The following is a 12,106-nucleotide window of genomic DNA, read 5'->3' as shown; positions in this document are numbered from 1 at the left end:
CATATCTAGTTGATCAGAATAGCACAAAGGACAAGGGACATGATCAGATCTCAGATCTTAGAGGATCAAGATCAGAGAGAGAAGATCAAGTGCCTAAATCTAGCAATTGGAAATTGCATATTGTCAGATTTATTGATCTAATACTTTCTTGTCATTGTATTAGAAGTTGTAAATTATATATTGATATGTTAGCTTAATAGCTAGGTAGGAGAACCTTTGGAGAAGGTGACTGAAAATCCTATGTATTAGGTGGGTTTAACAGCCTATTTTAAATCCTTTAACAGGGTGACACTTCATGTAAAGTGTTTGTAAATCCTCTAATCACGTCACTATTGATACAATGTAAAGCCTTTAATAGGGAGGAACATCAGAAGTGATCAAACAATTATTGCTATAGTAATTTTTGTGGGTATCATCCCCAACCCAATTTTACCTTCTTATTCGTGGAGGGTTTCTAGGTTATCAAATCTGATGTTATGTGTTATTGTATGTGTTTATTTTATGGTTATGTAATGTATTTACATGCATGCAATTTACTTTTTAGTTGTATGTTTTAAAAGGATTATCAAAGGTTAAAAGTGTGGTACTTCTAATTCACCCCCCCTCCTTAGAAGTACTCTTCCCATTTTTGAACATTCAAACAATTGGTATTAAAGCCTAGTTCTCACAAGGAGAATCCTAACAGCTTAGAGGAAAGATCTGAAGATGGAAGTCTTCAAACTTGGGAAGATCGTAGACAATCAAGTGATTGATGTGCACCTAGCTCTACACAAAGTGGAAGAAGCTAGAGAAGAATTGAGAAGATCCTTAAAAAGAAGCAAGGAGATGGCCATATCTAAAAATGACATATATTACAAGGAGATTGATACCACACAAGTATTTTCCAATGGAGATTTCAAGGAATTTGATGTAGCAATAGCAAAACTTATGGAGAAAAATAGATCACAAGCTAAAGAAATCAGATTACTCAAGCTTGAACAAGAATCACAAGCCATAATGCTTTGTGAAGTGACTAAACAAAAGAAGAGAGCCATTAAAGACAAGGCCATGATAGAAGATGACAAGAGAAATCTTACTAATAGACAAGAGGAGAAGACAACTGAGTTTGAAAAGATTTCAAACATGCAGCTAGACACCTTAGGTTAGACGATGAATGCTTATCATGAGCTAAACATAAAGGACATTGAGATTTCCACCTTGATGATGTAGAATGAGCAATTGCAGATTGAATTGAAAAGAGAGAACGAGATAGCAAAAAGCTACAACAAACCTAATGAGGCTATCAAGTACTTTGAGTAACTACTGAAATCACCAAGGGCTAGTAATGACACTTCAGGACTTGGTTACACCAACACTGAACAAGGAGAATCATCCAAGACTACAGAAAAAAGGAGTAACAAAGGAAAGAACACTAAACCTACTTGTCATTTTTGTGGTAAAAAGGGACATACCTCTAATGTGTGTAGGAGCAAGAACAATCATCAGCATGATAAGCCTATCAATGCAAGCTTTTGTCACAAGTACAAAAGGTAAGAACATCAAGCACATGAATGTAGAAACAAGACTATGAGGACACCAAGATTTGAAGGTCACTGCTACAATTGCAAATAGACATAAAGAATTTGAATGCAGATCAAAGCCTATGTTGACACCTAATTAGCCTGCAAGAGGAACCAACCATGCACATCACTACAACTAGGATTACAACACCAAGTATAGCTGTCATTATTGTCAGGAGTATGGACACATTCCTAAAAATTGCATATGAACACATTTTAGATATAGTTATAGTAGATGGCTAAGCCAAACCACATGTTTTAGTTGCTTGAAAATTGGTCATATCAGCAGGAATTGCCCAACAAAGTCAAAAGCACCCAAGAAAGAAGTCAACAAAGGAAAAGAGAAGGTTGATGTTGAACAAATAAGAGGACAAATGAATAAGACTTGGAAAAAGAAAGGTGAATGCAGCACATCAAATGGAGAAGTCACTTCACCCAAGAGGTCAAGTGATCACACTTCATCCATCTAAGAAAAAGAAGAGTGTATGGGACTAATATACAAAGTTATATCATACATCAGTTCCAAAGAACAAAGGAGTACTACAAGGAAGAAATTAGCATGAGCAAAGATGCCAAGTCAAAATTTTGAAGAAGTTGCCGAGTTACTCTTAGATTCCAAGTAAAGTTCCAATGGATGTTGAGTTGCCAATAGAAGCCAAGTAAAGAAGTAGTCTCATGGAGGCTGAGTAAATGAAATACAATGGGAGCTAAGTCATATTGAATCCTTCAAGTGCCAAGTTTACAACTGTATGCACGAAGCATTTAATGCTAGGTCTTTGACAAGTATAAAATCAATTTTTTTTCATTTTCATGCCATTTGAACACAGAGAAAAGTCAAGAGGAGTGAAGGAGTGATCAAGTAGCAACCTAATAGCCACTTGCATAGATTCCAATAGCAATTCAACATGAACTCATTGATTCAAAGGTATTTATCAAGTGCCAATCTATGCAAAAGTTAAAGTTTTAATACGTTTAAAACCTTAGTTTGGTAAAATGGCCTCTAGCTCAAGAAACCCCAAAGCAAAGGAAGGTCATGAGATTCAGTTAGTCAACAATGAAGTAAAGCAACCCAAATTTAGGCCAATCCCCAAATTTTCCTATAGAAATAACCCAGCTGGTTCATTATCTATCATTCCACCTAAAGTAGGCATGGTGCAAGATGTAAGAAAGTGCTACAACTACAAAATTAGTCCCATAGGTGATTTTTGCAATATTTCAAGCTTATGAAAAACTATGTGAGAACAAGATTTTGAAAAAGGAATTCGAGATAGTTGAGAAAAAGGGTTTGATCAATGCCCTAGTCTACCCTATAGGATTCAGAACTAAATGGATATGGATTATTTTGAGTCGAATTCATGAACGATGTATATGGATGGAGACAGGACTTGTCAAGATCACTAAGAGAATAGTTCATAGGGTTACGGGATTCCCAACCCTAGATCAGCCAAAGACCTTGAGAAGCGACAGAAAGGAGGTCACTGAAAAAAATATAGGAGCAAAATGGAACAACAGAAGAATGACCATTGACACTATAGCTAATCCACTTCTAGATTTTGTGGTGAGAATTATATCTCACAAATTCTATCAATCTAGTAGACTAAACATTGTGCCATGTCTAGTAGTTGTTGTAGTTTACAAGCTGGTGAAGAAAGATCATACCTATGATCTAGCAGAACCCATGTTGCAGCAAATCAATGAGAACCTAGGAGCAATAAGGAGATCAAAAGGTGCTCAATGCAAATTTGGTTTAGTTCTTATGTGTATATTATTTTATGTGATGGAAGAATTCCCTTCTATATGAAAGGTGAATTGGAACCCCAACAAAACTACAATTACACAAATTAATGAATTCATTGATCAGATAGGTGACAGTTTTGAGCCACAGATGACAAGCTATTTTGAAGACTTTAAGAAGTTTATGAAGCAAAGAATGAGAATACTAGTTTTACTAGTAGAGAAACATGTCAATGACATATGCTTCTTGGTTGACATTGATTACACCTATATTCAGGCAGCAATACCAAGAGTAAGATGGCTAAGGCCATTGGGACATGAGCTTGAGATAGAGGAAGCCTCAATAGCAATCACAGCATTGCTTGCAGAAGAAATAGATAAGGCAGTTCCTCACTTTGGGATATATGATGTTGTCAAGTCCAAAGTTGAGACTAAATTGAAAACAACTTCTATCATCAAGAATAAAGATAAAATGGTAAGGAAGATAAAGAAGAAATTTGGAGCAAACACTGAGGGAGAAGTAGTTGAAGAAGAAGAAGAACAAGCAGAAGGAGATAGTGAAGAAGAAGGAGAGCAAGGGCAAGGCCCAGTAGAGTTGACCCAAGGCTTAGGGGAAGACAAGGAGGAAGGTGCCAAGGGAGAAGAAGCCAAAGAAGCACCTACACCTATTGAGAAAAAGAAGAGGAAGGCAAAAACACAGCCTATAGCTCAGACCAAGCCTAAAAAGGTTACAAAGCCAGCTCTAGCTAAGCCAGCAACAACAAGGGCCACTGAAAGAGCAACCACTCAAAATGAGAAAGAGGCATCAAAGGAAAAGAAGAAAGCGTAACAAAGGAGAACATGCTAGGAAGGCTCACGCAGGTGAAAGAGTTTAATAGCAAGAAAACAGGGGAACACATTAGAAAAGAACCCTCAATGAAGAGCATGTGCAAGGTCAACGAAGTAACTCACGCATCAGACAAATGGGAGCCACCAAGGAGAAATAAGGGGCAGCTACGGTGGAAGACGCCATGATTGGAGGCTTGCCCATGAAGAGCTCATGTGAGCAGGGCAACAGCAAACAGAGCGCCAAAGCAAGGAAAGAGTTTCTTTGTAGAGGAGAATGCCAGTTGAAGACATGGCAGTAAACAAAACAACATGTCAATGAAAAGATGCAGGCCCATGATAAAGACTATATGATTGAATGAAAAAGGGGCTCCACGTAGGTGTTTAACGAGGGAAGCCACCATATTAGAAAGCAAATAAAGCGTTCACGCTAAACAAACTGGAGTTTCTAGCAAAATAAAAGAGCCCAAGGTAGGCATGTTAAATAGCAGGGGAAGATTGAGCAAGGGATGAGCTACGCAAGAGTTGAAGAGGGCATTTTAAACCCTTTATCCCACATTGCCCATATGGTGGGCATTTTTGATATTTAAGTACCATTACACACATCGTAGATAATGTCAACAAGACATTGCCTTTTAAAAGGCAAAGAATGCTAGTGGGTCCTAGATGACGTTAGATGGACACCGTCAAGGCATAAATTTTGAATGGGTACGCAATTTAAAAGCCGGTGACATCAACATGGAAGCAGGGCGCCGAAAAAGTTAACAAATCCGACTAGTCACTATGTCGCTAGCTGGAAAATCCAAGAGATTTCAGCTAGCGACATAGCGATTAGCCGAAAAACTTCAAAATCCGTCTAGAGTCAAAAATGGTCGTGGGTCCCGCTTTCGATGAATTGAACAGTGCTAAGTCTCAGTGGATAGAATAACCAACCAATGATGTGGTAGGCTAATTTCAGAGATCACTAGATCACGCCACATGGAAAATCCAACGGCTATCATTAACTCGCTATAGGAGAGTTGCCGGGAAGTTAGTATAGCGAGGTAGCGATGACAACGTGGCGCGTGGTGAGGTGGCGCCGACATGGACAGATGGGCAGAGTTTGAATGTGGGTTCCACCAAAAACAAGACTTAATCTCTGTGTGACATGTGGCACCATCTGATTGGGTGAGGGGATATGAAGAAATTTTGAAAAAATAATGTAATATATCCCTGCTTGTTAGGTCATAAAATGAAAAATTTATTTTCAAATTTTAAATTTCCATAGTTGAAAACTATAGAATATTTTAAAATTTTCATTTTATTCTTTTAATTGCCAAGTCATGAATGGAAAACCCGATCTTCAGAAGGGCATAATAGATGTTATTTTTATCGAAAATGGGCACTTCAATATACCATCGGAACCAGAACGAGACGAACCTTTCAAATTTGAGGTTGGTTTTTGCACAGGTACTCACCAATTCAAGTTGTAAGCCAATTTGTGAATTTTGGGGCATTCTCAACGAAATGAACAAAATTCAACATTGGTCATCAGAATTGGTTAGAGGGCAGATATGAAGACTATTTGAAGCCAGAATGTGGAAAAAATGACTTTGAGAAGATTGTATTGCATTTTGGAGGCCTTTTAACTAATTTTTGGCTTAACCATGATTTAAAATCTGGCATCAAAAGCGGTTATGATGATGAACCAAATATTTGAGATATTTTTTGTCTTGTAGAGGACAAATGATAAGATTTGACTCACCTATTGAGGAGAGAGGGTAGAAAGAGGTTTTTTCATCTTCTTGGGAATGAATTCTGAGTGGACCCATGTTAATTGCAGATTCAATCCGAGAATTCACTTCTTACTATATCTTTCCCTTTCTTTCTCATTGTATAGGTTTCAGTGCTTTGGAAAAAATTGGCACACTACTGTGATACCAGGGTTTTTTGTTCCAATCTTGATGCATTCTCAATACTAAGACACCATATTTTTCAGCATATTCTCTATTGTATGAACAGCATTAAAAAGGTTAATACAGATAGTTCAGATCTGTTAGGTTACATCATGTTTTTCATTTCATGCATATGACTGTATAAGTTTCAAAGAAATTAATACAAAGAGAAGCAGAGGATTGAGTTTTTGTTGAATCTTGTCTCCATTCTTAGTGAGTTGTAATGTTTTATGACCTTTGAACAAAGAGCCTAGGTCATATTTGTAGTCCCTTAAGGTTGTATGTTGTTTCATTGTTGCTGATAATTCAAGGAATTGTGTAAATGCTTCATAGAAATCAACAGGGTTACAGGTTTATTGAGGAGGATATCAGGTAAGAATGAGATTTAAACCTAACATAGATGTCTATTTACAAGTTGAATAGATAGATCAGATATATGAAAATACACATATGTCTCAGATATTCATATGTATGTTTGTAATTCATAGATTTGCCCAATGGTTAAGGCACTAATCAATTTATAGGATCATTAGGTCTTACTGCTGCATATTTGAGGTTTTGTTGAATTCAACATTATTAATCAAACGTTCTTTCCCTTTCATGTTGAAGGATCTAAATGTTTAACCCTCACCCAGCTTATGAGATTCATAGCTTTACATTTAGCTACTGTAGATTTGTGTCATTTCATGAGTCATTAGGAGAAATAAGGGTAAAATCTGCTTAATAGATTCAAGAATATGTTTTTGCACTAGTACGATATCATTTAAATCTGAGGTCTACCCGCCTAGGTTTAGTAGAGCCTGAAGTAGAAGAAGGGTCATGCCTTATAGTTGGCCTATTGTCAGAAATGGCATGTTGAAAATGGGAGTTAGCTGCCTCTAGATATGTCAGTTTCTTAGTGGAATAATTGAAAACCCTCCAACGTTTTCAAACACCAACATATTCAATTTATAATAAAATTAGAAATATTGACATGTAGATGGTTGTCAAATTTAATCTAGAAAGATAGAAGTTAACATTAACACTCACATCACCCCATTCTATATGACTATTAGGTAAAGAATTTTAAATTTTTTGCTCCCGTCTCTAAAAATTGATGTTTTTAATACAATATTTTTTTATAACATATTTCCTTACCAAATATTAAAATATATTTAAAATTTACCTATCTTAATTTCATATATCTCATCTTCTGTGCGGGTGCGCAGAACGTTCTGGGTCAAAAAGTGGCAGAGTCGCAGTTTGGCTGCCGAGTTGTTGATCACAGGCTAAAATCGAGTTCTCAAAACTCCAACTGGGCATTAACCGTTTTTTTAAATGAAAATTTGAGTTGACTTGAAAGAAGAGAATATTGCTTTTGGAACGTTTCGCTGTAATCAACCATTCTGTTCATAACGAAATCTAATCTAATATAAACTTACAATCAAACGCCTGGCAAACAATGGGAAAATAATTTAGATGAGACAAGTTTCATGATTTGCCTCGTAGACTTTCCTTCGCTCTAGATATCACAGCAATTAACTGAAAAATGTTAAAATTCTAGCTTTTAATTTGACTCGAGATTTTTTCTCATTCTTCGGTAAAGATGAGCTTTCGAAAGTGGGTCAGGTTTTTTTACAAGGTTAAACCAGATAATACATTGAAACCCTATAAATAACTGGAAAACAGTAACAATTTAAAGTAGCGCAGAGACTGAAAACTGATAGACAATACAACATTACCTTACAGTCTGGATGCATCCAACGTGTATACAACTTACATGGTTTTAAGTTTCAGTTTTCAATTCATTGACCCTAGTCTGAATCGTGTGCCTCAAGAAACTGTGAACCTAAAATCTCTTCTGTTTATTTTTTAAATGGCGGGTTAACATTGTACAACATTTTCGTCAAGTTGGGAGATTGCATTTGCCAGTCTTCTGCCTCTCCTCGAAAAACTTAATTCAATGGATTCCAATCCCGGCTGTCAATACGGAATAGAAATGGACTTGGAGCTTTTTGTACAGCATATTGATGCTGCTTTGTCTACCACAGTGATTGACAAGGTATGCAAAACCATCCAAACCTTTTTTAATTGTTCATGGTTTTAATCTCTGATGTTTTAGTCCCTATACCCATGAATTCAGTAACCCCAGATTACCTCTGTGGAAAGTTGGAAATTAAAGCGGATATAATAATTTTGGGAAGTGTAATCTTGTAATATGGAATGATTTGATTGGAACTGAAAGCGTCTGCACTCCATATTGGAGGTCACATGTTCAAACAGAGGGATGGAAAGTTCGAACTTAATAGACAATATATAAGGTGGATGGTGTGTAACTTAATGAAAAACATTCAAGTTGAACTGGAAAAACAATTCCCCTGTCTCCTAGGCGACGACATGCTAAAATCAATACTGTGACTAGAACTTTTACTTATGAACGACAGGAAATAGTGGTCAAGCTTGAAATGGTTAACCATGAAATTCTTTGACTTGTTCAGCTTTTTACATCTGGATCCTCAAAAAAATGAGAAATTCGTGTCTCAGAGGACTCTAATTACCAGAATATTTTGTTTTGAATGATAGAGCTGCCGTAGTGACAAGGGTGAAGGTAGTACGCAATTCTCCGACTTTGTGCAGCCTGCTTCTTCTGGGTTTATCGAACTATTACAAGGACGGATCTCCGAGGGCTCCAAGTTATTTTCAAATCAGGTACTGTCAAATTGGAAGGGTGAGGATTTCCTTGCAGATAAAATTTATTCAAGATTTTAGATCTGGGCAGTCTTTATTGCAGTTATATTGTTTAATTGTGTCTTGCTCATTTGAATACAAGATTGTACTGTTTTCTTTTTGTAGAAATCATTATCCTCAAGCACATGGGCTACTGATACAAGAACAGTGGCTGTGGATGTTCTTAGAGGAGTGAGCAATATTCACTGGAGTGCAGTGGGGCTATTAGCAGTGGCGATTGTTCTTGAAAGACTCGATAAAATTTCATCAAACGATAGAGAATGTGTAGATCTTCTTCGAGGGATGAATGACTTGGCAAAATGCAGTAAGCAGTTCCACGAAAGCAAGGCCCATTTGCATAAGGAGATTAAAGAAAATATGTCGGAGGGTGTTTACTTGATAATTACTGGAGCAATGATGTGTTGTTCTGTCATTCGATCTAAGAAAATATCCAAGTATATGTTCCTTGTCATCTGCATGGTTTATTGTCGAATGAAGTTACTGCATTCAGTAAGACATTGATCCTTTGAATTCAGTAAGACATGCTAAATATATTTTTATTTTCTTATTATACTTGAGCCCTATATTTCTTAGATTAGTTTAGATTGAAATTCAGGCACTAGACACAATTTTCTTCCATTTTTCTTGAACACTAGACACAATCTTAGATTAGTCCAGGTCAAAACCTTGGTCACTAGAGACAACTACTGAGCTTCCACCAGATTTCAAAATCTTCATTAAGTGGTTTGACAATGGTGGTTTTCAGGCAATCTGATGATCCATAGAAAACTCAGAGAACAGGAGGGATAATCCCAGCCCTGTGAATATTACAGATCAAATAGTTTTACCTGTGTATACATCAAATAATTTGTCCACTTTAGCCCCTAGAGACAATTATTGACCCAAGGTGTTATGAAAACAATAAACAGAGCAATATAAATCACTAGCAGATTAAACAGAAAATAACAAGAGCTCTTGTGAGAGCTGGAGTCCCTGCCCTGTAAAAAATGAGAAATAGGGAGAAATAGGCAATATCGAGAAGCATGGAACAGAATAATGAATTCTTTCGAGGCTGCTGTTGAGAGCAGAATATAAATAATAATATTAGTCAACAAAGTTAGAAGATGCGAAGACATTGTTATTTGCTGTGCGGTCGGAGTAGTTACCCAAACGAGAATTGAAATCTGCATAACAATATGATACTTATGCTGTTCAAAATTATTTTTTATGTTGAATCCTTCCATATTTCAATCCAACATAAATGCAGTCATTATAATATGAATAGAGTAATTATTTTTTATTTGCTGTGCGGTCAGAGTAGTTACCCAAACAAGAATTGAAATCTGCATAACAATATGATAGTAATGCTGTTCAAAATTATCAGTTGTTAAACTTATTCAAGTTCTATGACTTTTGGCATAGAAATAAAATGAAGTGGAAGTAGAATTTATAAAAGTACACAGAAACCATAAACCTGTAACGTAAGAGTATATTTGTAGTATATTTCTGAAATGACGTGGCTGAATAAAAAACATGAAACCAAACAGATATGTTTGTAATATATTTCGGAAATGTTGGAAACAGTTTTGGTGTTTGTAATTGCATAGAATGATTTTCTGTACAACTATCAAAATGAAGATGTAATGATGTCTGAAATCTCAAGTTACTTATATTTCATGTAACAAAATTCGTAGACTTCTGTACAATTTGCTGCGTAGAATAGGCAGCGTAGTGCAGAGGTGAGTAGGATTCAAAAGACATGTATCATATATATGCATTTTTTATGTCTCAGACATGTTGAAAAAAATATCTCTTTAGCGGAATGCATATTTGGGCATGGACTATTGTTGGAACTGACCAAAGATTTTTAAATAAACAATGATTTGGGGGAGATGTGTTTGGCTGTAACGGCTTTTCATTGAGGCGGGGTTTTGGCGACGATGAAAATAAATTTAACAGCCATGTGGAATTCGAGGAGTTGGGAATGGTGGCCTCAAGCTGCATTTTATAAATGCTGTGACTAATTCAAAAAATACATGCAGCCAGGACCTTCAGCTTTTGACATTTTCACTCATAGGACATGCAAATCAGAATGTACGGAAGGCAGAAGATTTTGAAAAATATATATGCAGAAACAAGGGAAGCAACGTTTTCATTTCAAACCCTCAAACGGTTGTCAAAGATAAAAGAGAATACACAATTTCCTGAAAGGAGAATGTACCTGCAATATTGAGTGAGGATACAAAATTCTTCACGAGAATCCTAAGGTAGCAGTAAACTCGGTCCAACTCTTGCTGCGACTTCACACTATTCTGAATCTCTGATAAACGACGACCGATGAAAATCTGTTCATGTTCGTAATTGTTAAAGCTTCTACAGTTACAACAGTACGATAAAGTGGAAATGAAAATGATAAAACCTATTTTAAAAAAATACATGGAGCTGAGACGTTTGCCTTTTGACGTTTTCACTCATAGGAAACCCAAATCGGAACATACGGAGGTAAGAAGATTTTGAAAGAAAGATATGTCGAAACAAAGAAAGCAAGGTTTTCATTTGAAACCTTCAAACGATTCTCAAAGATAAAACAGAATACGCAATTTGCTGAAAGAAGAATGTACCTGTGACATTGAGTCAGCATACAAAATTCTTCTTGACAATCCCAAGCTAGCAGTAAACCTCGTCGAACGAAACCCAAACCTCGACAGTGCCAAACCTTGTTTCAGACTTCGCTTGCCACTAACTGCTATACATTGTCTAGGCCAGAATGAGGAAAGGATTTTACAACGAGTTGCGATTTCAAGTTCTTCATGTCGGTGCCTTCTAGTGCTGTACTAAAGCCACTGACAAGCTGTAACTGCTCTTCTAGATTTTTGCACGGGCATTTAATGCACAGTAAATGCATGCCTATCTGCCTTCTTGTTTTTTTTCCTCAATTTTCGTCTCCAGAAAATAATTTTTCACCCGGCAAATTGGCTTCTACCCAATCACAAATTACAAAATGACAACTAATAATATAATTATTAAATCAGACTTTAGATTGTCCAAGATATGACGCAACAAGGTCACGGAAAAAAAATCCAACGGGTCATGTGGGAACATTAGTTCCCTGCCTTAATAAGGCAGGGACTAAAAATTGTCATGGTTCATCAAAATTCACTACATCACAGGAAAACAATGGGGATTTATTCTCTTTAGCAGTTGCATCAATGCACAAGTTTTTCATAGAACATATGATACATTCCTCAAATTAATGTAATTCAATGGTAAAAATTGAAGAGGAAAAAAAATAGAGGGAAGCAAAATGGCTTGTGACAGTTCGACTTCACAACCAACCAATCTCCCACT

General features: G+C 36.4%; 1 protein-coding gene and 1 long non-coding RNA gene across 5 annotated transcripts in view; one reads left to right on the top strand and one right to left on the bottom strand.

The window, feature by feature from the left end:
• Positions 1-11,751, bottom strand: part of LOC149546771 (uncharacterized) — a 160,989-nt gene extending 149,238 nt beyond the window's left edge. For 2 of the 4 annotated variants that reach the window (XR_016353769.1, XR_016353768.1), the window contains exons 1-2: positions 11,380-11,751; positions 10,980-11,103 (exon numbers count right to left, since the gene is read on the bottom strand). This is a non-coding gene — a long non-coding RNA (uncharacterized LOC149546771). The remainder of the gene's footprint in view (positions 1-10,979; positions 11,104-11,379) is intronic. The other 2 variants (XR_016353771.1, XR_016353770.1) reach the window with 1 other exon arrangement.
• Positions 7,249-10,966, top strand: LOC149546772 (uncharacterized). The gene is made up of 4 exons (XM_089793636.1): positions 7,249-8,093; positions 8,615-8,740; positions 8,885-9,213; positions 10,801-10,966. The coding sequence occupies exons 1-4, from the start codon at positions 7,995-7,997 to the stop codon at positions 10,964-10,966; spliced, it is 720 nt and encodes a 239-aa protein (XP_089649762.1). The 5' UTR covers positions 7,249-7,994.
• Positions 11,752-12,106: the final 355 nt, after the last annotated feature.

The sequence above is a fragment of the Cupressus sempervirens genome, chromosome 7 (assembly GCF_028749045.1).
Source record: "Cupressus sempervirens isolate cs-2001-9-10 chromosome 7, ASM2874904v1, whole genome shotgun sequence".
NCBI lineage: Eukaryota > Viridiplantae > Streptophyta > Pinopsida > Cupressales > Cupressaceae > Cupressus > Cupressus sempervirens.
Note: the sequence above shows the minus strand (reverse complement) of the source record. Positions and strands in the feature narration are given on the sequence as shown.

Excerpts from the sequence above, each read along its gene's own strand:
- LOC149546772 (XM_089793636.1), top strand. The coding sequence starts at position 7,995 with ATGGATTCCAATCCCGGCTGTCAATACGGAATAGAAATGGACTTGGAG. Across the intron at positions 8,094-8,614 it reads CTACCACAGTGATTGACAAG|AGCTGCCGTAGTGACAAGGG; the intron begins GTATGCAAAACC and ends TTTGAATGATAG. Across the intron at positions 9,214-10,800 it reads CGATCTAAGAAAATATCCAA|CCAGGACCTTCAGCTTTTGA; the intron begins GTATATGTTCCT and ends AAATACATGCAG.